Genomic DNA, 27,651 nt, shown 5'->3' with positions numbered 1-27,651 from the left:
TGCGCCCGGGGAGTCAATATTTTCTTAACCAAATGATCCTGCGCAGCGGATTAAGAAGAAAGAGGGCAAAAATTTTGACTATGGCAGTTTGTGGAGAACTTGCAGCAATATCTGTTCCAAGGAGGGTGTTGTGTGGCAGGAACCGTGAGCCGCTTCCCTAACACTTTTTAAAAATAATTTTCGGACGACAAGAAGAGCTTTTGCCTAAATCGTTGAGTACCTTTACCAAAGTCTCATTAAGCAAGGCATTATATATACAACCTGACCGTTAATACTGCAGTCACATCGCATGCATACCGGATTTCAAATATCCACATACGAATGAGGCCTGATTCGCATTTGAAAAAATCGAAATTGAATCGAATCGCTTTAGTGTGTATTTCACATGGCTTTGCAGCTATCCAACTAATGTGTAAGCTCATCACACTATTTAAGTACATTTTCGCCATGTTAACGTGAACATCATAACCTAGTAAGTCGCAAATGTCATCGTTTAATCGCTTGTAGTGTAAACAAACATGTATTAACACAACACGTCGCAGCTTAAGACATACAGCCGATGACAAAATTGCACTCACGTAAAAGATTCCTTCAAAGGGACGCACATTTAAAAGATTTACTCAATTTACAAGTTTCCTTGTGCAGTATCGGTAGGTGGCAGAAATCAATGAAGTCACGAGTGTCATCGTTGTCGGTCGACATACTGTATTACTCACGTGGAGGGTCACCAAATGTGGAGATGTGATTCAGAACGAGGCGGAAGCCGAGGATAAGTGGTGTAAACCGTTTACTTTGCACAGAACAACAAGCAGCAACCACTTAGCAACAGCTGCTGACAACCATCACATGACTCGGAAAGGGAAGGGAAACTTGGTTGCGCAAACAAATGAATAAAAACACCAAAACACCACCACACCATGCTATGAAATAGTGACATAAGATTACCAGTTTTTACAATTATTATTTAAGTTGTGACATTTTTTTTGAGCCAGTGATTACATTTATTTGCATTTTGCTTTGTTTTTTTTTTAGAAAGAAAATATTTATGGTCTTGTGAGATGAGTCGCAAGATTAGCCACCATAAACTGCATTAAGAAATGCATTTTATAATAACAATTCCCTTATTTTTTGTTATTTATTTGAAATACATACGTTCCACTTCCATCATGTTCTATTATATTCTATAGAAATGAGTTTTTTTCTTTTCTTTTCAATAAGCATATTTCAAAATAAGACATTTTACAGCTGTAATTCTAATACCGTGAAACCGTTTTGTTGGCCAAGGTTATCATACCGTCAGAATCTCAAGTGAGCTCAGGGGAAGTTACGACAGGCCGTTAACGTCCCAGACAGGAGAAAAAAGGAGCACTTAATTTGCTCACCTGCACAGTACAGGTAATCTCGCCTCATTGGAGCATTTTTTAAAAATCGGATTTTAAAAATCGGATATCGGAGCTACGGTATTTAAAAAAAAATCTGATTTCTTTGTATTTATTTTGAATGTTATCGGATGTCTTGGTATGACGTCATAATTCCCTCACATCAGTCCGATAATTATCATAATTATGCACCCCTAACTCAACTACTCCTCACATCAACGATTGTTTTATCAGATATCTTCCTCCTGGGTCTGATGAGCCTCTTCCTGCGATGAACGTGGTACATCTTTTCTGCTGCCACCCAGGATTTGGGTTTATCGTCGGGTGGAATGGTCACGCCATACTCCCATCCTAGAAGTAGAAAACACAGTCATGGAGGATTTGCATCACATTCATTGCTTCCTCATTTTACCTTTCTCATCCACAGCTCTGTTGCTGTCAAAAGTCCACTCATCGTCCCACGTCCATCCAAGGGGACACTCAAACTCTGATGGGCTCTGGGCCTTTTCTCCATTCTACAACACAAACACACACACACACACGCACACATAAATGTGGTGTTTCTAATACAGTACAGTGTTCCCTCGTTTAACACGGGGGTTAGGTTCCACAAAATACCAGTGTTTAGTGAAATCCGTGTAATAGAAGCTGATTTTTTTTCATTTTTTATATATGTTTTTTTGTTCATTATATATTTCCTTATAAATATAAATATATATAAATATAAATATATATTTCCTTTACAGGATATGTTGTTTCATTTATTAGATATGTTTTTTTCATTTACAGTATATGTTTTTTCGTTTACAGGATAGGTTTTGTCGTTTATTATATATGTTTTAAGGCTGTAAAACCCCTCACCACACATTTTATACACTTTTCTCAGAAATGAGAAAATGTTGCGCATAGAGGGCTTTAAAAGCGCGGATCAAGCCTTGGTCCATGGGCTGAGTCAGCGATGTAGTGTTTCCGAAATAAGCCTGTCTCATCCATATTTAAAATTTGTTCAGGCTTATATCCCTCTTCCTCGATGATGGCTTGAAATTTGCTCATGTTTGCCTCTGCCACGGCATCAGCAGAGGCGGCCTCTCCGTGGTCTTGCTGCGGACAGTTTAAGCCCTTTTTGCATCCTTCTTAAAATGTATTGCTGCTGTCGTCCTTATGTTATTTTCCTCCTCCTTTATGGTACGAACCGAAGATTGATTTATTCCGTAATTATTCCGTAATGGTGCCCTCCAGTGCCTTTATCGGTGCAGAGCGTTTAGTCGACATTGTGAGTTTTGTCGGGGAGAAAACATAAAGCACTAAAGAGCCACAATGCTATCGATCGAACAATTATGACTTTATTCCCATAATATTTTATTATAGCTTTTTCCCCAACCTAATTTGCCGACAACTTTGGTTTTGTTGTTTGTTTATCATAATATTATGACTTAAAAAATAATACATAATACTACGACTTCACACTAGGTTCTCTACTTACGAACATCCGATTTGCGAACATTCGGAGAAACGAACGCAAGCTGACTGGTCTATATTTTCATGTATTTTGCCTTGTAGTTAACTCCGTATATTAATCTTCATGCTTGACCAGTAGAGGGCACTGTGACACTGCTAATGGGACCAACAGGAGAGGAAGACGAGAGAGAGTGGAAGGCTAAATTGTACCTAATGATACAACCCAGACAGAGCGTGTGATTAAAGTTTCTGAAGAGTTAATAGGCCTGCTTAATTCTACACCACCCACAGAACACTACCTCTTTTAGAAGAGTCTAACGACGATGACCATTTGTCCTTTTTCAATAACTCCTCCAACTCCACCACAACGACGTATGCTCGACCACTCCTCTTCAAAGGTAAATAACATTTATCATTACGTATTATTATACCACTTTTATTATTGTTTTTTTCATTAATTATCCTTGTTTAATATTACTACTGCATCCAAACTCATATTTGCATACATACACATATACTGTATATGTATACACGTACATGTAGTACCTATATCATTGGTAATATTACCTTTTTTTTTCGACTTAAGAACAAATCGACTTAAGAACGGTCGTCTGGAACCAATTGTGTTCATAAGTGGGGAACCTAGTGTATATTTTTTGTCGTTAGAATACAACTTTTTTTGTCGTATTTTGAATTTGTTCTCTGAAAATTACCGTTGTTTTTTCATTTCTGCTGTTGTTTTTTTTTCCCAACTATTTCAACTTTCTTCTTGTAAATTTTCTTCTCGGAATCATGACTTTATTGGCACGATAACTTTTTTGTTTTGTTTGATTTTCATAATATTACAACTTTCAAAAAACGTCTGTCTTTAATATTTCAACGTTATGCTACTAAAATGACATTCATTGTAATAACACAATTTAATCTTGTAAAACTGAAATTTTTTTTCTCATTAGAAGTCAGCTTTTTTCTCTTACTATTTTTACTTTCTTTTCTGAAAATTACAGCTGTTTTTTTTTCATTTTTGCAGTTGATTTTTAAAAAATGTCCACTTATTTCAACTTTCTTCTTGTAAATTTTTCTTCTCGTAATTATGACTTTATTCTCGTAACATTACAACTTTTTCCGCAACCTAATTTTCCAAAAATTTGAACTTTATTTTTTTGGTTGTTTTTCACATTACAACCTTATGCTACCAAAAAGTTTTTATTTTTCATCACAATATTACAAGTTTGTTCTCGTAAAACTGCTACTTTTTTTCTCGTTAGAATACGACATGTTTTCTCTCGCTGTTTTGACTTTATTCTCGTAACATTACAACTTTTTCTGCAACCTAATTTTCCAAAAATTACAACTTTATTTTTTTATTTGTTTTTCATAATATTACAACTTTAATATTTCAACTTTATGTTCATAAAATGTTCAGAAAATTATGACTTTTTCTTGTTATATTACAACTTTTTTCTTTACTACTGCAGATTTTCCCATTTTCGCTGTTGTATTTTTTTTTTCTTTTTAAATTATATTTTTAGAATATCAGTCCAGGGTGTACCCCGTCTCTCGCCCGAAGTCAGCTGGGATAGGCTCCAGCATACCCCTGTGACCCTAATGAGGATAAGCGGCATAGAAAATGCATGGATGGATGGATGGTGTACGTCATAATTTAATCGGACACTGGTATCTGAAGCAAGAGGAAGCAAAGCAAAACAACATGCTTAATGGTTATAAAACACTCACAACAATCTAAGGCGAGCTTCGGTCGTGTGAAAAATCTGTGTGGGTTTAGCACCGTGACCGACGACATAATAGCACGGAGCAGAGTGATAACAAGGGAACCACACGTCAATAGACAAGCTTTTGTGCAGTAATCTTCACCTGCATTGTTCACATTGTGTTGACAGAAGTTGTGCGTGTGCGTGTGTGTGTGTGTGTGGGTGTGTGTGTGCAGGGGAGGGGTATATGCTGTACCACATCCGTGTAGGGCTCTCCAGCAGCTTTCCACTCTCCACCGGGAAAACGTGTTTCGTTCTGAAACACTTCGTCGGTGAACTCTGTGTGGCCCGCGTCGGCTTCTGTCAACAAGCTGTAAAAAAGCCCAGCAAGCGCACATGTTGATGTGTGACTCAGGCCGTGGCTGTCTTGTCTCGCGCCATGATAAACTATTTACAGTACGTGAGCCCTGGTGGGACAATGTAAGCACTTGAGAGGTCAGAGAGAGGGAAAGGAGACCTCCTTGCGCCAAAACATTGCTGGAGGTTTTTCATTTCCTGTGATTGTGTTGCTCATTTTTTACTGTGCTGTGAATTATCATTTCTGCCAATTAACAGAGGAAACAGTTGAAATGTGCAGATATCAAGGTATTTTCCTCCGGACTTGCCATTAGTCATCATGTGGTCAAGAGTGAGGCCTCTGACTGAAGGGTTGACTTCCCATCCCCTGGCATATACACTGACAGGCCATAACATTTGACTACACTGGTACCTTGGCTTTTCATGGACAATTTGTTAACCAAAGTGTACAAAAAACGTTTCCAATAATACTGGCGGGTTATTTATATGTCGCATGAACAATACAGGGCAAACTGACTAATTTGTTACGTGCAATACTGTACAAAACCTAGGGGTGTCACGAGACACCCAACTCACGATGCACGGGATTTTAACATTAATTTTAAGAAAAGTTCAATGAAAATATATGACTAGACAAACAAATTTTTTATTTAACTGAGTCACAAAACAATGCAGGTGCGTTTTGAAACGTTTATCGTCCCACAAATTGACAATATTATTGTTAACATTTTTTGACACCAAGTAAACCTCTGCTTTGATAATATATAAAAATGACTGTTTTCCTCTTATCTACTTGTCTTTGTCTATTTATGTCTGGGCTGCCCAGCTATCCTTTGATAGTTAGAATTTCAATAAAAACTATGTAATATATATAATAATATATATAATAATATATATAATAATATATAATAAAAAGTGTTATACATACAGTGGTGTGAGAAAGTGCTCCTTCCTAATTTCTTGTTTTTTTGCATGTTTGTCACACTTAAGTGTTTCAGATCATCAAGCAAATTTAAATATTAGTCAATGACAACAAAACTGAACACAAATTGCAGTTTTTTAATGAAACCTTTTATTATTAAGGGAGAAAAAAATCCAAACTTACATGGCCCTGTGTGAAAAAGTGATTGCCCCCTAAACCGAATAACTAGCGATGAGCAAGTACACCACTATCATCACTTCAACGTCCTTTTTATGCATGTATGTCTGGTTTAAATCAGGTCACCAACACGGTGCCCGCGGGCACCAGGTGGCCCCTAAAGACCACATGAGTCGCCTGCCAGATAGCTCAAATAGTACCAAAAAAACACTTTAAAAATTTTACAAAAGACTGTGCCCATTCTCTTATGTTCCTTCAAGTTAACATATGATTAAACGTAGCTCCCAATTACGACGCGAGATGGGCACACGAATGCACCGGGGCAGCCGCGGAGCTTTGAGAGTTGTTGTCGTAACATGGACCTGTTTTTTTATGTTCAACTAACATGGTGCATCTATAAATGCGAGTAACCTGGTTATTTCTCATTCATTCAATGCCAGAAGCTGTTTGCACCGTGATATTGTATGCATTGTGTGCCTTAGGCATCCAGCCGCCGAGCTGGTCACTTACTGCTGAGCTAAGTTTGCCTCGTCAGCATTGCCACCAATTCATGATATTGTTAATATGCTATTTCAAAGTGTTTAGTGCACTGCTGATAGCTGAGATGTTACATTGCTATTCATTTGTGTTTATGTCGAGGGAGGGGTGGTCTCTGTGTGTAACTGGCCAATCACAGAGCATGAAAAGTGAATACATAATGAGGATTTTCCATCATCACGATTACGGATAATGACGAGCTGTACTCGTTTCAGGCTCGTAATCAGAAAAAATGCATTATCCGTGACGGATACTCCTATATCCCTACATCCCTACTAATAACTGGTTGGGCCACCATTGCAACAACTGCAATCAAGCATTTGTGATAACTGAGTCTCTTACAGCGCTGTGGAGGAATTTTGGCCCACTCATCTTTGCAGAATTGTTATAATTCAGCCACATTGGAGGGTTTTCCAGCATGAAGCGCCTTTTGAAGGTCATGCCACAGCATCTCAATAAGATTCAGGTCAGGACTTTGACTAGGTCACTCCAAAGTCTTCATTTTGTTTTTGTTCTGCCATTCGGAGGTGGACTTGCTGGTGTGTTTTGGATCATTGTCCTGCTGCAGAACCCAAGTTGGTTTCAGCTGGAGGTCACCAATAGGTGGCTCGACATTCTCCTTCAGGATTTTTTGGTAGACAGCAGAATTCATGGTTCCATTTATCACAGCAATCTCCCAGGTGCTGAAGCAGCAAAACTGCTCCAGACCATCACACTACCACCACCATATTTTGCTGTTGCTATGATGTTCTTCATTTTGAAATGTGGTGATACTTATACGCCAGATGTAATGGGACACACACCTTCCAGAAAGTTCAACTTTTGTCTCGTCAGACCACATGGTATTTTCCCAAAGGTCTTGGGGATCATCAAGATGTTTTTTGGCAAAATTTACACGTTCTTTTTGTTCAGTAGTGGTTTTGGTCTTGGAACTGGGTTTCAAGCAGGAGGTGTCAGAAAGGTTACTACAAGAATAATTGGCTTGTGGTGGCCAAGCATTCATAACAACGTCTCTTTTTGATCTTTTGATGTTGGCTCTTCCTATCATTGGGAAGCAGAATTCACCAAGCGTTAGATTGTTCACCCACTAATAGGGAACGTGAGCTGGGTTTAGACTGTCGTGAAGCAGGTTAGTTTTACCCTACTGATTAACCTTAACTGAGGCAAGTGAGGCCTTGCAGTTCTTTGGATGTTGTTGTGGGGTCTTTTGTGACCACTTGGTTGCGTGGAGCTGCGCTCTTGGGGTCATTTTGGTTGGCCTGCCGCTTCTGGGAAAGTTCAGCACAGTTCCATGTTTTTGGCATTTGTGGATAATGGCTCTCACTGTTGTTCGCTGGATTCCCAAAGCTTTAGAAATGGCCTTATAACCTTACCCAGACTGATAGATCTCAATTAATCTCAGTTAAGTTATGTTTTAACAGGGGGCAATCATTTTTTCACACAAGGCCATGTAGGTTTGGATTTTTTTCTCCCTTAAAAATAAAAAGTTTCATTTATAAACTGCATTTTGTGTTGAGCTGTGTTGTCATTGACAAATATTTAAATTTGTTTGATGATCTGAAACATTTAAGTGTGACAAATATGCAAAAAAACAAGAAATCAGGAAGGGGCAAACACATTTTTACACCACTGTATATCATAGGGCTTATTTTCCTAGTCGTTTCATCAGAATCCTGCTATTTTGATTAATAGAGTCATCGGTTAGACGTCTAGTTGGACCAAATCAGTATGATTCAAACAGAAACAGTTAGTGCTTTGATTCGCAAAGTTAATAGCTGTTTTCATGGAAGACTATGGAAATGTAAAAATATTCAGAGGCTGAAATCCGAGGATATTTACAATTTAAAAAAATAATAATAATTACAATCATCCCTCGCAATATGACGGTTCAATTATCCCTCCCTCGCTATATTGAGTTTTTTCAGAATTTAATGAATGAATGATCACTGTTTAGTGTTAGACTATGGTCTATTATTAGTCAAAACATATTGAAATAAAAGTGATATGTAGTATTGTGGTCACTAGGCAGCAGCAACACAAAACATTGAGATATTAACTTAACACTGCATGAAGTCATGAAGTCAGCCATGGCATGTCGGACATGACAGAGTGAAAAAAAAGTTATCCTCCCGTTCCGTGTGAAAGTGGTACGTTTTTGACTTCATAAGCTTTGAAAAAATTAATTTGAGGCTAACTCGTTGGCTGGCCATCTGGAGTCCCTGCAGCAAGAGTTGCAATGTGGTGTAAACAATGAATAATAAGAGTGTAAAGGTGACTATAGGCATGTTATTTCATGTCTAAAGGGCTCTAATAAAGTTAAAACCCACATTTAGAAAGTCATAAACAGGTTTTTTATCCTCTAACTACAAAAATATTACATTTATTAACATTGAATCCGATATCGTGGAAATGTATTTAACGCAGTTGGTTCTGGAACCAATTAACCACCATTAAAGAGGGAAGAGTGTAATTGAATATCAAAATAGTTGTTGGTTATTTGGAAAATCGATGAATTATTACTTAACTGTTGCAGGATACGTTACATTGTGTCTGTAATGTGGAGGCCTGTTGGTGCACTTGTTACCATATTGACAGCTAAAGTGTCCCTTACCCCCCAAATTGCTCCCTGGCAACTGTAAAGCAGCTCACTGCCCTAGTGTATTACCAACAATGTTTACTTGCTATTATCATTTTCAAAATGTCTCCTACTGAAAAACATAATTCAATGAGGGCACTAGAATCTTGTGTTGTTAATCATACCAGCGCTCGGGGTCCACAAACCAGTCGCCCTCCCATTCCCAGCCACGTGGGGGCAGGAATCGCTCCTGTTTGAGCTTCACCTTTCCTGTCACGTCAGAGAACTTATGGCGACCGACCAGGCCGGTGGTCCCCCACTTCCCAAACACCTGAGCCTGGTTTTCATACTACAGCAAAGACAAAAACAGGTCGTGTTTTGAGTATGCTAAAAAAAAAGGGTCACACGTGTCACGATTGGCTACCATTTCCGCATAGACGCTGAAGTTTCCCTCGGAGAAGCTGTTGAACTTCTTTTCATGGGCAGTGAGGCCGAGCCACATGTTGACCCGCAGCTGAACGGGGATCTTGACGCCTTTGTTTTTGTCCATCGGGTACTGAGAGACGTTAAAAGGTGGAACTTGAAGAGATAGAAGTACAGAACGCACGATGATGGTGACTGGTCTTGTACCTGCATGACGATGGTCTGCGTCCGTCCGCAGTGTTTGCCACACGCCTGCTCGCTGAAGTTGGAGTAGAGGATGTGGTTGGCTGGGACGCGGGCGAAAGCCACTCGCCTCTCTCCCCGCAACATCCAGATGATCACGTCGGGCATGCTGTTCTGGGGCTGATGGAGATATTTAGTAGTTTAGACATGATGGAACAGAAATGCAGAAAAGTATTAGGACACAATCTGGCATTTTGTCAGCCTTTTTCCAGGTCACTGTCTCAGGATGCGTGCCGAAAATTGGTATCGTTATGGCACCCATGCCGACGTAAACGGTAGTAACCAGAGCAAAAAAACTAAGCAGCACTCAGTGCCTCATCCATCCATTTTCTATACCGCTTCTCCTCATTAGGGTCGCGGGGGTATGCTGGAGCCTATCCCAGCTGACTTCGGGCGACAGGCGGGGTACACCCTGGACTGGTCGCCAGCCAATCGCAGGGCACATATAGACAAACATCATTCACACTATGGACAATTTAGAGTCTCCAATTAACCTAACATGCATGTTTTTGGAATGTGGGAGGAAGCCAGAGTACCCGGAGAAAACCCACGCGCACACAGGGAGAACATGCAAACTCCACACAGAAATGCCCAAGGGAGAATCGAACCCAGGTCTTCCCGATCCCCAGGCTGTTACTGTGTTGGCCAACGTGCTAACCACTAGACCACCGTGCGGCCCTCGGGGCCTCATTTGGGTGCTAAATGAATGTAGACTCAGCCACCTGCAGCAAGTGCTTGACGGTGATATTGTGCAAGTAATGTGTTGTAAGTAGTGCAAGGTCCTGACAGAGAGACACAAAAAGTCTGACGCTCTTTTGAAACATTATTGCCGGCCCTAACACACCAAAAGCAGTGCTCAATTCCAACACGGTAAACTTGCACTCATTTCTCCATCACTCTCCACACCAACACACATTTCCTCATTATCCACCAACGGCGAGCAAGGTGCATTCAAGAACACCTTAGCACGCCAACAGCAGTGCTTCATTCCACCACACTAACCCTGCATGAATTTTTTCATTGCTCTGTACACCAACACACAATACTTCCTTAATATCCACAAACGCCAAGCGAGGTGCATTCATGAACACCTTAACACACCAACAGCCATGCTCAATTCCAACACGGTGAACTTGCACTCGTTTCTCCGTTACTCTCCACACCAACACATAGCGCTTCGTTATTTTCCACCAATGGTGAGCGAGGTGCATTCATGAACACCTTAACACACCAACAGCAGTGCTCAATTCCAACACAGCAAACTTGCACTCGTTTCTCCGTCATCCTTCACACCAACATGCAACACAACATTTTCTTGGTGTCCACAAACAGGGAGCGAGGTGCATTCATGAACACCTTAAGACACCGACAGCAGTGCCCAATTCCAACACGGTAAACCTGCACTTTTTTTCTCTGTCGCTTTCCACACCAACATGCAACACTTCCTCTTTATCCATTATAATGTGTGTAACAGCATGCCCTAATCTCGGGACAGGGGTGTGAAGCTTCACACTTGAGGCTCACTCCTCCGGTCTTGTTGTGTCTGATTGTCGGTATCCCATCCATCTAATTAACTAATTTCCGGGCTAGCGTGTGTACACCCCTCATATATCGTTAACCACTTTTATTACAGCATACTGTATCTTCTCTAGCGACAATAATATCAAAATAATGCTTTAGAGTAGACAGTGTAAAGCTTGTATAGCAGTATAAATTTATTATCTACTGAAAATGAGTCAACACACACATGGTAGTGGCATGCTCTTGGGCTGCACGAGTGCTGCCAGTGTCTACTGTGATTCCAAAAGCGACCTTTTTTTTTTTTTTACTGACCTCATCGGCGAGCTGCTTGATTCTGTCCAACCAGTCTTCAATGTCACTGACAGTTGCCTTGACATCTGTGACCTCCTCTCTCATGCCAAAGGCCGTCTGTCGGAGGCTATCCAGTGCAGCATCACGCATGTTTTTCATTTGAAGATCCAGCGCCGTCACATTAGGCTGGCCCTCTATTCCTGGCAGCTGGGAACTGTAAGAAATGTTGTCAATGTCGTATCATTTGGATACACACACCAGAAGAAGACAATATATTATCACATATCACATAACACATGAGCGATTACCTCTTCAAGTCCTCGAGCGTGTGATCGATGAGTTTGAGCCAAATTTCAAGCAGTCGTGCCTCAGACACTTTAGCTTGGATGGCCGTTTTTAAAGAGGACAGGTTGGATTCCTACATTCACATAAAAAAGATGAGCAAGCAGTGTTTTTTACCTGTCTTTGCTGACACGTGTTGCTCCAAAGCGCTACTCTGATTTCATCTTACCAGTCGCTCAGCAATAGAGAGAAGAATGTTGACAGAGTCCAAGCGATGGCTGATGTCTTCCCACGAGGACGTGAGGGTTACCACTGGCTTTGTGTCGGCCCACGGCAGGTAGTAGTAGTGGTTACCTGTGAAAAAAATACCAGGGTTGTCCCGGTCCACATTTTTTGGCTTCCGATCCAATACAATTTTTTTTTATAGTCTTGCCGATCCAATCTGATACAGATACTTTAAAAAAATAATAATCTTTTGTTACAAACATGAATTTGTGGAATTGAATATTGTTATGAAAATAGCTCTTCCAAGCATTAAAAATAATGCAACCAAAGTATTGCTGAATGACCAACAATATTGTTTGGCTTTTGTGACAATCCTCTGTGAGTCAGGTCACTAATCCAATAAAAGATCCATCTAATGAAAGAAGTCCATTCAATAAAGTATAAAAAAAATATCCGATAACCACAAACATAACCATATTTTGTCAGGTATTCAGCACTCATGCTTGGGAACCCCCTGCTGTAATGACAACCTTTGCGTTGGTGGGAAAGTAAAGCAAGAAGACTTTTGTACCGTCAAATACGGCAAAGCTGTACTGAGTGGTGGAGGCCAGAGGCTTGCAGGTGGAGTCCAGCTTGTTCCCGTAGTTTCCTATGCTGACCTCAAACTGGATGGGCTCGCCTGGCTCTTGGAGCATGCAGGCACTGTGGAAGACGGCGCAGAGCGAGAACTTCCTCCTCCGTTGGTATTTCTGCACACATTCAGCTATAAGTATGTGTTCTACATTTCATATAGCGCCAGCTTGTTGAATGGTATACACCTGTGCCACCAGGATGTCATCATTAGAGATGTCATCGATGCTCCTGTCAACCTTTCCATCTAGCTGAGTGGACAGCTCAACAAGAACCCGCCCCCTGTAGGCGACGCCTTCACCCTGCAAGAACACACCCTTGAATCATTAAAACGTTCCATTTGTTCGTCACAGACATTTTCTGATATAGTCCTGTTTGTTTCTGTTGTTTTCTTATTGTTGTCGCATTGTTGTTGCTGCTGTGGTCCTTGTCTCTCTCTTTATTGTCCCCCTCTTGTCCCCACACTCCCCCCTCTGTTTTGTTCTCTTCTTCTCTATCACCTCCTGCTCCGGTCCGGTCGCTCCAAATTTGCATAACAACAAAACTTCAAAGTCAAATAAATTCTGTATAGCAGGGGAAGTGTATCTCACACTTTTCCCTGGCAGAGCAAATCTGTTGAGCACGTAAGGGCATTTAGACCAACAATACTAACTGTCCTAAAAAATAAAAAATAAAAAACGTTCCATGCTGAGATTCCCTGAACTTAAGTAACACTAAAATAATGCTATTTGGAAATAGCAGAAGGGATACGTACGACCAAATACAAATAAACGGAGTGGACATCGAAAAAGTGAAAGAATATAAATTCCTGGGGATCATAATAGAAGAATAAATTAGTTGGAAATCACATATCAAAAATATACAACAAAAGGTGGCGAGAAATATTCCTATATTGAATAAAGCAAAATATGTTCTTGATCATAAATCACTCCACACCCTGTACTGTTCCTTAGTATTACCATATTTAATGTATTGTGTGGAGATATGGGTAATAATTACAAAAGCAATCTTCACTCACTCACTGTACAGCAAAAAAGATGGGTGAGGATCATTCACAATGCCAAGTACAGAGAACATACAAACCCTTTATTTTTAAAATCGCAGACATTAACACTTTTAATAATAATTATTTCAAACTACTAGAATAATGCATAAAGTTAATAATAACTTTTTACCCAAAAACCTCATACAGTATTTCTCTATCAGAGAGGAGAAATATGATCTTAGAGGAAAATTAGACTTAAAACATTTATATGCGAGAACTACGCTGAAAACCCACAGCATGTCTGTATGCCGAATGAAATTACGGAACAGATTGAGTAAGGAACTCAAACAATGTACAGAGATGAGCAAATTCAAAAAACAATACAAGCAGTTGACGTTCGCTAAATACAAGGCAGAAAGAAGAGTCTTGATCATCACAATGATGTTCTGTCAGGTTTGTTTTTTTGTTTTGTTTTTTTCTATTTTTTTGTCTTCTTATTGTTATTTATTATTAATTATTACTCTTATTATTATAGAATATGAGATGGAATGCAGGAAGTGAACAACATGTACTGTACTAGATGTAGAATGAATGAGGGGTAGGATTAAATAAGCTTTGCTTCTTCCTTCTCCTTTTGGACATGTGGAACTGTGAAGGAAGGATTCATGAGATGTATTCCATTGGAACCTTCATGTTCAGATAAACTAAACCAAACCAACAAACAAACAAAAAAGATTGCTTTTTATTTTTCTTACCTTGCCGAGGTTGAGGTCGTCGTATGGATCCGGGAGGCCGGTAAATTCCCTCGGGCTGCCGTACAAGTTGACATAACACGGCCCAAATGTGGGCAGGAAGCCAGCCTCACTAGCTTCAGGGGTCGCTGTAACACACACGCGCACACACACAGTAACACACACACACGTCTGTGAACTGGAAAGTCTTTAAAATACGCTAAAACAGGTGAGCATAATTTCTTACGTACATTCAAACAGGGTGTTGCAAAGTTCACCTGTTGTGTCTGTTTGGAAACGAAACGAGATCATGTGTTTAAACCCGCCAATCTTTGACAAATATCTTAGGAAGACCTCCACCAAGACAGCCATGTTTGTGTTTGTGTGTCTTTCAACAGGATTACACAGAAACTACTTACCCGGTTTTCATAAAACCTTGCGGGCGCGAGAGGTCAGACATGGGCTAAGGAGGAAGGCATTTGGTGCAGATCCAGGTAAAGGTGCACATCAACATGTTTTTTTAAACTTTCAATAAGAGTTTTCGCTCGAGGGTTCGCTAAAATGAACAAATTGTGAAAAGTGGTAGAATTTAGGTTATTTATATCATTTTTATATATTTAATTACAATATGATTTCTTTTTATTTTAATTGAAATACTAACTAGAAATAATAATTACATTAAGTGGCATAGAAAATGAATTAATTATATTATATATATAATAATAATAATAATAATTATTATTATTATTATTATTATTATTATTATTATTATTATTATTATTATTATTATATAAATTATGTTATGATTAAAGTAAAAATAAACTATAATAAACTAGTATTTTATATTTTTATATATTGTTTTATATTTAATGAAAATGTTTTCAATTTTTATTCAAATAAAATGATAAATAATTATTGCAATATATATATAATAGTTAAAATAATATAATTTATTTTATGATTAATGTAAGAACCAATTATAATAAACTATTATTTTATATATTATGTATTATGTATTTTATTAAATCTAATTAAAATATTAGTTATATTGTTATTCAAATAATATAATAATTAAAATAATATAAATTATATTATGATTAATGTACCAATGAATTAAAAGAAACTATTACTTTACATTTGATATTTTAATAAAAATAAAAATTATAAATACTTATTATACTTTAAAATAATATAAATTATATTATAGGAATGTCTGATAATATCGGCCTACCAATATTATTGGCCCGATATGGGCGTACAAATTTAATATTGGTCAATATCGGTATCGGATTTTTCCCTATAATGAAAGCTGACAGAGGCCAATGGGCTCCCGTATTTTCTGGCACGTAAATAATGACCTCCTCAAACCGCCTCTCAATCATGTAAACCGCTATGATGCAAACAACATCATAGCTAGCTACTGGGAGGCTCGTAGCAAGCTAGCGCGCTCCTTCAATTCCATCTATCCATTTTTTATGCCGCTTATCCTCACTAGTAGGAATGTTATAATTCCTGGAAGTAAGCGATAGTAAAATCTGATACTGTGTCAATACTGCGCGCTCGATTAGGAGAGTGAAAAGGCTGCTTTTTCATATGATATGAGGTGTATTTTCAGTCGTATGCATGTTTGTTAGGTAGAGTACTTCTTCCTGTTCGATTACATATTGGATTTATACTGAGTGTTGGATGCCCTCGACTCATACGAGTGCTTTGAAAGTTAGGTTAAACTTGAAGTCATTCAAACTCATGGATCGGAGCTTCAGGACACGATAAAAGGTATGTAGGATATACATGCACTTTAATATATATCTGCAGATGAAATTTCATTCAAATCTGATGCGAAATACGTTCATTTTGGCCTGGAATTACAGTGTACATACAATTTGTAGCGTGGCGTGGAAACCACTACAGTGGCATACATGAAAATGATGACACTTGATTTTCTTCCCTGGATTTTTTTATTATAAAAAAATGGAAACGGCTACTCTGTTGACTTTTACAACAAATGTCACAGCCTAAGCCGTATCGCAAGTATTTCTCAGATGGTTTGCAATGTTGTCCAATGTTGTTTTCAGCCACGTTGACAAGCTAATTACGAATGTATCTATGTATTCATTAGCTTCACAACAGATATGTGTTAATTCCATGACAGGAGATACAGGTATGCGATGTTACACATATCGGTATCGATATCGGCTGATATAGGCATCGGAAATTGAGAGTTGGACAATATCGGCATATCTGTTACTGCCAAAAAAAGCCAATATCGGACATCTCTATTTATTATGATTAAAGTAAGAATCAATTATATTAAAATATTATTTTATATTTTCAATATAAATTCAAAATAATTATTATCTTACATATAAAAATTTACAATTATATAAATTACATTATCATTCATGTAATTTTTATTTTATTACAATCAAATGATAATAAACTATTATTTTAGGTGTAGTTGAATTATATTTTCATATATTATTATTATTATTACTAGTTTATTGAATTGAATATTTGTCATACCTTTTATTGTATTTTTTCTTGACTGATTGTCTGGGAGAAATTAGGCATTTCAATCCCACTCAAGTTACCAAATATGTTTCCCTGCCCATAAATGGGCTACAATTATGCACACACAAACTGTGACCTCAGGGTGAGGCCCAGAAACTTGAGAAAAATAAAGAAAAATCTACATTTTTAATCAGTTTTACAGTGAGTAGGGAAAGCCCTGACTGCAATACATTCTCTGTGAGGTGGCTCACTGTGCCACACTGATTGTACAACTTTTAAAACTAATGGAAGGCAACTCGGAACAAACACCCGCCTTACCTTCAACCTCTCCGCCCGCGGAGGACATCTTGCTCAGGTGTAAGAATGTAGTTCCAATGGCGTCGTTTTTGCTGATGCGGTCCCTGCCAAGAGCGCAATGATTGACGGGTGCGATGTCAGCTATTGTGACGCTATTGTCTGCTATCGGCTGTGTAGAAAGTTTGTTCAGCTCTTACCAGTCAAACATGGTCAACTTGATGCGTTCACACATAGATGGGAACTGCACCCAACACAAGACGGTTAGTATTCAAAGATTGCATCACATGTCCGTCAGAGTGCACTTTTATACCTTGACTTGGAGGTGAACGATTTGATTCCATTCGGGATTTGCACTTCTCTCAATGACTTTGGTGCACAGCTAAAAAATGATAGATAGTCAGAGTGAGAGGAACTAAAAAAATACTTCTGGATCGTACCCACTTGTGACTTACCTTTTTCCCAGCAAAGCTGACCTCCAAATATGGATCCACTAAGTTTTTCCTGTCTCCATCCCCACCAAATACGTGCTTTACCGTTTGCACAAATGCATCATCCACTGCAAAAGATTAAAAAAAACAAAAAACACTTTCTACAGTACTGAAATAAGCTTAACACAGTACAGTACTTTTGGATCCCATACTTTGCGGCATATCCTCCGCTCGGTACACTTTGAGGCTGAGCGTGGCCCATCGCATTGCAACTCCTGCTGGAACCAAAAGATTGCTCTCAATGTCGTCCTGTTCCTCACTCGTTCCTCTCCTCTCCGTCTGCAGGGACGACAAATCAATATTTTATTCACTAATCATCAATATAAGATTATATATGAACATTTTAGAGGCCTTTTACTATGATTGGTCAACTATATGTAAGAATCGGCAGAATGACGTCGGTGCTTTTACATGGCATAGTAATTAATGAAGCCATTCAGTTTCATTTTCATTTTCTACATGTACATACATACTTGTACATACAGAAAAGCTGGCCAACTGTTGAAGGGAAAATGTAAAAAAAAAGTAATAATAGCATGCAAATCATACATACAGATGTGTATACAGTATATACTGTATATATAAGTAAAACAAATACAAACAACTCACTATTAAAAAAAATGCTAATATATATGCAAAAAGTTTATTAATTTAAATTAACTGCCACCAAGTAAATGTAAAGAATACATTTGAAAATCCAAATAAATACAAAAATCATGAAACAAGAAGTAGAAAAATTATAAATACAAAAAAAAAATTGAAAAAAATCCAAATATAAATGCAGAAAATAAGAAATTAATTAATTTGAACTACGCCTCACCAAGGGAACTGCAAAACTATATATAATTTTTGGATCAAAATAAATACAACAATGATGACATTTACCAAAAAATATATATTAATTAAGAAATTTGAACTAACCCTCACCAAGAAAAAGTTAAAAATATTTAAATATTGGATGAAAATAAGGACAAAAATCATGAAACTTAAAACATATTACAACAATAAGTTACAAAAAATACAATATATATATATATATATATATATATATATATATATATATATATATATATATATATATATACAATTTATACAGTATATGTATATGTATATGTATATATATATATATGTATATATATATATATATATATACTGTATATACAATTAATTAATTAAAAAAATACAAAAGAATAATAATAAAAAATATACATATATATATATATATATGTATATATATATATATATATATATATATATATATATAAATGTGTGTATATATTGGATCCAAATAAATACAAATCATAAAACTTAAAAAAATGACTACAATACATAAAAACATACCATGTACAAAAAAATAATTACATAAAATAGAAAAATACATATAGAAAATAATCAATTAATTTAAATTACCCCACACCAAGGAAAATTTATTTTAAAAAGTAACATAAAAAAAATAAATAATTAAGTTAAATGAACCCTCCCGCCCCCAAATGAGCTAAGTAAGCAGCCAAACCATATTAGAAATATCTCTCAGTATGTGAGTGCAGTTCTATATTGCTGCAAAATACAACCACAATAATAAATATACTATTAACATAATACAAATTAAAACAAATACTTAATATAATAATCATAATACCATAATTTTTTAAATATTTATATTGAAGCATTTTAGTAGTTTTTTAGTAGTATTTTTATTTCTTCCTTGTTTATTTTCCTGGACTTAACATTTTAGCATTTTAAACATTAGCTAATTTTTATGCACAAGCGCTGACTGATAGTTGCTACAGTCTTTACATTGTCTACTTGCTGCTCTATGCGCCTTTAATTGAACTGAATTGAACTGAGGAATAAAAAAAAAGAAATGAATACATCTCTGTGTCAAACAAATCTACCATTACCAGCTCTTCTAGTGGATTGTGCGGGTGTATTTTGATTTCGGCATGAAACATTCAATAGCAAAGCCTATCGTGTTAACGTGCTTAACGAGTACACGCACCGGTGGCTCTTCCCCGGTCGCCACGATGATAATGCTGACTTTCAGGTAACCTTTGGCGCCTGAGCTGGAGTCATCCGGATCACTCAGCAGGAGCCACTTCCTCATTATTGCGTGACCTGAACACAGCGTACTGTTAAGGGAAAACTGCTGCACTTTTTGGGGAATTTTGCCCATCATCCACAATCCTTATGTGAGACATGAGCACACGTCTCTCTTTTCTCTGCCTTCTAAAGATATAAAAACAGCTAAAAAGAGGCAGCTAAGAATGCATAATGGGACGCACCTATAAAGCCCTCTGAAAAAACCTCCACAAAGCGCCAACAACGCATAATGTGACCTGCATACTAACCAAGCCCCATCGACATTGTTATTATCATTGTTATTAACATTGTTACGCCAAAGAACTACATTACTTGGCGTAGTGACACCTCGCCACACTGCACCGGCTAGCTACTAGCTGTACCACACACTCACTCACAATGCCTCAGGTCACTAGCGAAAGCTAACGCTACATATTGGAGCTGCCGCCACTGCTGCTGTGTTTTTGTTTTTGAGTTGGGAAAAATTAACGCTCGGTGTAGCCTTCCTTTCTATGTTGCTATGTGAAATCAATGCGCCCAGGAAGGAAGTTCCGCTAATGCTTAAAATGACCAAAATACTGTAATTATTACCATACATGTTGTCATGAATATGCCTGTTACTAATGATGTGTGGATCGACACTGAAATATCGATACTGCCGATAACAGCTCTTCATGCTCTAAAATTGATTCTCAAATCAAAATATCGATACTTTCGATACTTCAGCCATTTGAGGTAATGTTTTTCTGAAACGTTTGTCTGTTGAAAGGATGACCGATCGTAAACTTATCGTAGTTCTTAATAATCACTCATTTATTTGAATGGTTTTAAGATTTTACTTTTCTTTTTTATTGTTTAAAATAAAATTTTTAACATATTTCATATGATCCTGTCCTCTGTTTTTTCTGTTGTTGTATCTTAGCCTGGCTATATTCGACATCATCCCGCTATCTCGATACACTTCAGGGTTTAAAAGAAATAATGAAATTACGTCAACAAATTATTAAATTATTAATTTATTTTAAAACTATATTGAAAGGAATTTATTTAAATGTATTTCAATATTTTTTTATTAAGAAATTACACTACAATAGAATAATAAAATACACTACTTTTTTTTATTTACCAGACACATAAGGTGAATTTGCACAAAGTATCGGTATCAGATCAGTATTGCCGATACCAGCCTGAATTTTACTCAGTATTGGATCGGAAATGAAATCAGTGCTATCGCCCATCACTACCCCTTACTACATGCTCAAAGCATGGATATAAAATCTTGCTGGAGGTTTTTGGATGTCTTTTAATAGCAGGCTTTCTAGGCGGAATGGTGTGTCCCATTGCGTGCATTAATTAGCTGCCTCCTTTTATCTGTTTTAATAACTTTAGAGCACGCAGAAAAGAGAAAGACATGTGGGTTCATGTCTCACGTAAGGATTGTGGATGATGGGCAAAATTTAAAAAAAAAGTGCACTTTTCCTTTAAATACTGTACATCCTGAATGGCAAACACGTTGCAGTGAATGCACACAGACTGACCAGTTTCATCGTAGATGTAGCCAACATCCACCTGGGGAAGAAAGAAGCAATATGTTGGTAAATGTGTGATCGAATCAACATTAGTCCTTCAAATGAGTCGCATGGCCTTACCTTGAACTCTCCCATTAGGCTGTCAGCTCTCAGGGAGAAGGAATCATAAACCTTTACAAAGACAAAGCACAGTGTTTAATTACGTTTGAATGCGCCTGAGACATGCTATCATTCATTTTTTTAAACAGTACACACCCGTAGACTGATGCTCTCATCGAACAGCTCTGAAGGGAGCATGTTCACATTGTAGAAAAACATCTAAAGGGGAGAGGATCAATAAATAACAAGCAAACATCTACGACCTTTAAGGATTGGAGGAAAAAGTGAAACAGGAAAAAGCCGAGAGCACGCGAGAAAACAGAGGATGAGGCATGGAAGTGTAGGGCTGTCTTCCAATAATGGATTTTAATAGTCAAATCTGATTCGTTAGGCTTTGTCCATAGTCGACTAACAGTCGACTGTTGCTTTTTTTGTTTTTTTTAACATCCTGACAAATTGTGAATTTTTCCACCTCAAAGAAACAGGCTAAAACACTCGGACCACTAAAAAAGCATGGCAGGTGTGCAACAACAGTACCTTAACTCATTCAATACCAAAGACGTATTTATACCTTTTTATAATCCCAAACACCCGAGCCCAACAACATATGTATATGTCTTTTACGTTTTTTTGCGTGAGAGGCGAAAATCGGTGATGATGCAACTCTCCACTAATGCATGTCACTTTCAGAGCAATTTTAAGCCATAAAAACGGCCAAAAGGTGGCAGAAGTGCATTTGATCGGAGCTCGACAGGGATCATAGATGGAAAAATCACACATGACAGGAAGGAGGAAGTGAGAGAGAGTGTAGCATGCACAAGGTTGCGCATTGTAGGGAAATTTTAATGCATGCACACGCACACGCGTGCACACACATGCACACACACAGTTCAGTGCAAAATGTGAAAGTTGTAAATAGTTCATGGTGTTATATTTGTCAATAAATTGTTATTTGGATGTAAAGCAACCTCTTTTTTGTGTTGTTTATGTTGTGGTTTACTTGTTTAGATATTTCAGCTGTCACAAAAGCAAAACATACTTGTGTCAAAATGAAAGTTATGCTTGAAATGAATCTTTTGACAAAAGCTGGTTTCTAGTCGAAAACTGATCTTTTGCTGGAACTTACCTATGTTGTACTGCTGATTACTAAAGAACAGAAAAAGGCAGAAACAAACTTTATTTTCTGATGAAAGACAGTCAAATGCTTCTTTTGTTAGGTTCCATGTTTCTATACTGTAGACCAGGGGTCACCAACGGTTTTCCTTGTGAGAGCTACTTTTACAAAATGAAAATGGCCAAGAGCTACTCATTTTTGTAACATTTATTTTTATAGCTTATTTCAACCTAAACAAAGCAAATATGCTTGTTTTACCAGAACATTAAGAACATGCTGGTATCCACGACTCACATTTTGCTTTTCAGAATGCATTTCTTTTTAGTGTTCTCACATTATTAACTGAAAAGCTGAATGGAAAGCAGGCTTGAGGGCGCCTCATGTGGTCGTGGGGGGCTACCTGGTGCCCGCGGGCACCACGTTGGTGACCCCCGCTGTAGACCACAGAGCACAATATTCTGTGTGCCTTGAAAGGTCAGTCAAAATACTGTACCCCGGTACCCCGGTACTGACGGGGTTTTTTTTTTTTAAATGGCTGGGATTGAATCAGTTCATATATTTTGATTTACAATATAGCCAAGCTAATCTACAACAAGAGAAAAACAAATGACAAAATCATATAAAATAGGTGCAAAATGGTATTTTAAACAATAAAAAAAGAATAAGTAAATAATGAAACCATTTAAAAAATGATTGATTATTACGAATTACTATGAGAACGAAAACTTTATTCACAATTCACACATGGCTTTGTTTACAATCGGTCATCGTTTCAGACAAACGTTACTTCAAATGACTGACGTATCAAAAGTGTTTTGATTTGGGAATCAATTTCAGAGCATGAAGAGCTGGTAGCGGAAGTATCGATATTTCAGTATCGATCCACACATCACTAGTAACCGCTATGAGCCAATAAGTCCGTGCATTCAAAGCTAGCGCTCCTTTGGATTATACCACTTGAGGAAGGTGATTTTATTCATGTGTGGTCAGTCTCGGTCTTCTCTTAAACACGCACGTCATTTTTCATTCTTTATTAACACACATTAGGCCGTTTTTGAATCAAAATAGGCTATTTATAAAAAAACAAAGCCATTATTTGTTGAAATGTGTGCTCAACAGTGTGCTCAAGGTTTAAAATAAATAATTAAATTACTTAAATGAATACTTACATGATTCATTAATTTAAACGCATTTAAGTAATTATATTTATTTACATTTGTTTATTTATTTTTATTAATAAATTAATGAAATGTCTTGGATTCTTTATGCCATGATATGAAATACACTACTTTTTAAAATTTACCAGACACATGTGGTGAATTTGCACAAAGTATTGGTATCGGAGTCGCTGACGGCAGCCTGAACTTTACTCAGTATCGAATTGGAAACAAAATCAGTGTTATCACACAGCACTACCTCTTAATAACTACATGGTCACAGCATGTATATAAAACTATATATATATAAATAGCAGGCTTTCTAAACTAGCCGAAATAGGTGTGGCCACCCCCCATGCAGTCAGAATGGAACAACAATCTTGACCACATGACATTTTTATTCAATTTGACGTCGAACTTGGCCGTCAAATCAGACTCCTCTGAATCAAATCGTCCAATAGTTGGCTATTCTAAGACGCCCCTATTGAAGTCATGAAATAGCTCAGGAAAAGAGAGGTTAATGAAGCTGACAAGGAGAAGAAGATGTTAAAAACAGGCGGGTAGTAAAAGGCGATCAATTAAACGGCATGAAAAGGCTATGAATCCACCCTGTACCTCATCAAAGAAGGGGTTATTTCCACTTCTTATTCGGGTTCTGTGCGTCTGACCGCACACGTTCACCTTCACCACAGGCTTGATGTTGTTGCCAGGCAGCTGTCGACCCTCGATCACCCGCACGCGGATCTAGAAGGCACTTATTTCTTAGTGAAGTGGCCGTTCCCAATAGAAATGTAGAAGGACAATGTTATCTTCTAAGCCTTCAGTGTTCACGGCTGTCATTCAGTTGATTAAGAGTACAAACTCCCCCCTTAATTGACGCTTGTGATTCATATCCGCGCTCACTCCAGCCAAACACAATACCTGGAAATCCTGAGCCTTATTAGCCAGGGCTCGGTGCCTCTTGCGGCCGACGCGGATCGGCTTGTGGCACGCTTTCCCAGGCTGCCTTGGCGAGCCCGGACCTGCTGGGCTTCCCACCTGATCCCCTGCCGCCGCATCAGCATCCCCCTCATCACCTTCCTCAAAGGCTCCTGTGGTCCAAAGGAATGCCAAATGACCAACAGTATTTTCGGTAAAAGTACAAATAACTTGAGGCTGCAGAGTAAAATTCGTTATAAATTACCAGTCGAAGGTTTTGACACTAATTGTCATTTAATAGCACAACAAAGTGTGTCCAGACTTTTCCCTGGTACTGCATCTAGTTGATTAAAAATGATTTCATTTAAATTAATTGACAACCACAATGTATCCCACCAGGCATCTGGCATTATGATGCTTTGATAGATACACTACCAGTCAAAAGTTTTAGAACACCTCAATTTCTCTGTAGGAAAAACCTACATTTTTAAGTGTTAAGATGGTCTGTCTGTTAATTGCCTTTTTCTTGCCATTTTTATGGCAGCACATTACTTTCTGCAGTACAATACTGTTCAGCTGATGCCCACGAGGGTGTAGTACCAAAGTGTGTTCCAAACACGGCTTTTATGCAGACAGAGGAGGTTGTAAGTACTCCGGAAAAGTTGGCGCACCTGTAGGAATTAGTAGCATCAACTGTCAAGACTTGATCAACCTCCATTGCTGCAGAACACCTTTAAATTGTTGACCCATTTTGTGGTCCCTGAAAAAGGCCTTTTTGTATAATTCTGAAATACACATTACTTTTCAGTTTTGGGTAACCTTGCCTTTTTTTAAACTTCTGGCAGTTCACCACTTATCTTTGCACCATTTCAAGCTATTCATTGGACTTGAACACCTTGGATTACAATAAATAAGTGGAAAAATCGGGGTGTTCTAAAACTTTTGACCGGTCAGAGTCAAAGTCAGAGTCCTTTCCTTTGATTTTCGCTGCATTCCATCCATCCATCTTCTACCACTTATCAAAGGTTGCGTCACAGGGGCCGCAGCCTGAGCAGGGAAGCCCAGGCGTCGCTCTCCCTGGCCACTTCGTCCAGCTCCGCTCCCGAGGCATGCAAAAACCAATCGGCGTGCAGCGGCAAAGCCTACATGTGTGCTGTGTCACGTGGGGTTGCCAACACCCGTATTGCGCCAGCAAGGGACGCACTTCATAATTATTTACAGATTTATTGATGGGTAGCCCCTTGAGATGAACCATCTCGTTTTCAAGGGGGTCCAGCATAAAACATAAAATATACAGTACAACAACACAATCACAAACAGCATACACAGGTTATTAGCTACCAGCTCATCCCCACATCACCCCCACAAGCCCACAGTACCCACACAAAGCATCAATAATATGTCACACCGTTACTACACAGAACAAGAAAATCACTAATATACTGTAATCTAATATACTGTACAATATATACAGTATACTGTACAATGAACACTTTGTCCCGTATTGCCGTGAGAATCAAAACTAGTCTGTAAAACCTCAATCCTCCCTAACATGGAGTATTCGATGTTCTTACCATTATCCAGATGGGACACCTCTCCATCAGCTTCGTCCCCAGGTGGTTCATACCCGATGAGCAAACTAATGGTTGCCTGAAAAAAAGGCATGAAAAATATTTTCCATTTAAAAAACATTTGGTGAATTGTGTTCGCCATGTTGTTGTTGTTGTTGTTTTACCCCAATAGGCTGCTGCTTCTCATTGCTCAAGGGCACATTTTTGGATGGCAGTGACCTCACGTGACCATCGGCCAAGTCTCTTAAAGGGATTTTTGCAGAGCCAATGAACCTGAAAAGCAAGCAATTGAGAAATGACAAACTTAGTGGCGTGCTGGAGGTGAAAATGGTGTTGTTATTACTAATTTGCTTGAGCGTGTGTGGGGTGGGAGGGTTGCTGTGCGTCAATGTGAGAGGAAACTGGTGTGCTTGCTCGTTGCCATGGCTAGTGGACCGTTTCCCACTTCCCCATTCCACTTCTTCACCTTTGTGATTGCAAAATACACAGTATGAATCACTACAGTCAATACAGTACAGATTCCTATTTTCTGTGGCAAAAAAACCCCCACTAGATGCAGAAACAAGACCCAGAGATGACGAAAACATGGCATGAGAAACGACATAAGATGGTAACAATTATCCCACACCACAGGCATGCGGCGTTCTCTACCCACATGGCCAAATTTAGAAAGGAGGGGGCGGGGTAAAGGCAGTCTTAGGGGGAATAATGCAGGTTTAACACCTCACATAGATTCAAAAAGTTAGATTTTCCTGGAAAAGTAGCTATGGAGCGCGGAGTGTGGCAGCATAGCACAGCCTGAGTTGAAACCATCAGGCACATCCTCTTCTGCAGCTGCAGTGGAGTGCTTTCCTACCAATCACCACATAGTACAGTACAGTTTATTCTGGACACTTGCACCCCTCCCCCACTCACCCTCTCCAAACCCCCATGTTGATGCTTTAATCCGATTTCGGATCAACATTTGCAATTAAAGTGACTGTCCAGCTCCAGAACCCCCCACCCCTTCTCTTTTCAATTGCTATTGTTCATTTGTGACACAATCCAGGTTTAAGCCCTAAATATGCCTCACACACTGCTGGTCATAAATGTGCAAGTCAATTCAAAATTCACGTCTCAAATTTTTGTCGCAAAATACAACTATTTAGTCGCAGTTGGGAGCCAGTTGAACATTGTGGTGGGAGTGTCATGGTCTGGGGCTGCATGAGTGCTGCCGGCACTGGGGAGCTGCGGTTCACAAGCACGAATTTCAGCGTGGGACTGACATTCTGGAGCAGAGCATGATGCCCTCCTGTGGGAAACTGGGCCGTGTGACAGTTTTTCCCGATAAAGCAGCATATGTAGGGTAAAAAAAAGAGTGCTTGAACCTGGCCTATCTTAATCGCACCACAGATAAGGCTCTATGGGTCACATTCCATTTTCCAAAATCAGCATCACAGA

General features: G+C 38.4%; 1 protein-coding gene across 4 annotated transcripts in view; it reads right to left on the bottom strand.

Moving 5' to 3' along the window:
• The window catches only part of myofl (myoferlin like), a 56,765-nt gene that overhangs the window by 22,973 nt on the left and 6,141 nt on the right, over positions 1–27,651 (bottom strand). For 3 of the 4 annotated variants that reach the window (XR_008573601.1, XM_054798299.1, XM_054798301.1), the window contains 26 exons: positions 26,376–26,484; positions 26,215–26,290; positions 24,644–24,813; positions 24,338–24,466; positions 21,608–21,670; positions 21,473–21,523; positions 21,362–21,392; positions 19,744–19,859; positions 17,897–18,023; positions 17,709–17,812; positions 17,567–17,635; positions 17,454–17,497; positions 17,278–17,360; positions 14,700–14,735; positions 14,473–14,597; positions 12,921–13,034; positions 12,674–12,851; positions 12,107–12,231; positions 11,904–12,013; positions 11,617–11,809; positions 9,748–9,903; positions 9,542–9,673; positions 9,303–9,466; positions 4,806–4,920; positions 1,792–1,894; positions 1,594–1,730 (listed from right to left, as the gene is read on the bottom strand). Coding sequence is in view for 3 of the 4 variants with exons in the window: in XM_054798299.1 (XP_054654274.1) it covers positions 1,594–1,730; positions 1,792–1,894; positions 4,806–4,920; positions 9,303–9,466; positions 9,542–9,673; positions 9,748–9,903; positions 11,617–11,809; positions 11,904–12,013; positions 12,107–12,231; positions 12,674–12,851; positions 12,921–13,034; positions 14,473–14,597; positions 14,700–14,735; positions 17,278–17,360; positions 17,454–17,497; positions 17,567–17,635; positions 17,709–17,812; positions 17,897–18,023; positions 19,744–19,859; positions 21,362–21,392; positions 21,473–21,523; positions 21,608–21,670; positions 24,338–24,466; positions 24,644–24,813; positions 26,215–26,290; positions 26,376–26,484 (2,860 nt within the window). In the remaining variant the exon portion in view is untranslated. The remainder of the gene's footprint in view (positions 1–1,593; positions 1,731–1,791; positions 1,895–4,805; positions 4,921–9,302; positions 9,467–9,541; positions 9,674–9,747; positions 9,904–11,616; positions 11,810–11,903; positions 12,014–12,106; positions 12,232–12,673; positions 12,852–12,920; positions 13,035–14,472; positions 14,598–14,699; positions 14,736–17,277; positions 17,361–17,453; positions 17,498–17,566; positions 17,636–17,708; positions 17,813–17,896; positions 18,024–19,743; positions 19,860–21,361; positions 21,393–21,472; positions 21,524–21,607; positions 21,671–24,337; positions 24,467–24,643; positions 24,814–26,214; positions 26,291–26,375; positions 26,485–27,651) is intronic. The other variant, XM_054798302.1, reaches the window with a different exon arrangement.

Source organism: Dunckerocampus dactyliophorus, chromosome 14 (assembly GCF_027744805.1).
Source record: "Dunckerocampus dactyliophorus isolate RoL2022-P2 chromosome 14, RoL_Ddac_1.1, whole genome shotgun sequence".
Classification (NCBI taxonomy): domain Eukaryota; kingdom Metazoa; phylum Chordata; class Actinopteri; order Syngnathiformes; family Syngnathidae; genus Dunckerocampus; species Dunckerocampus dactyliophorus.
This window is presented reverse-complemented; position numbering and strand designations above follow the sequence as displayed.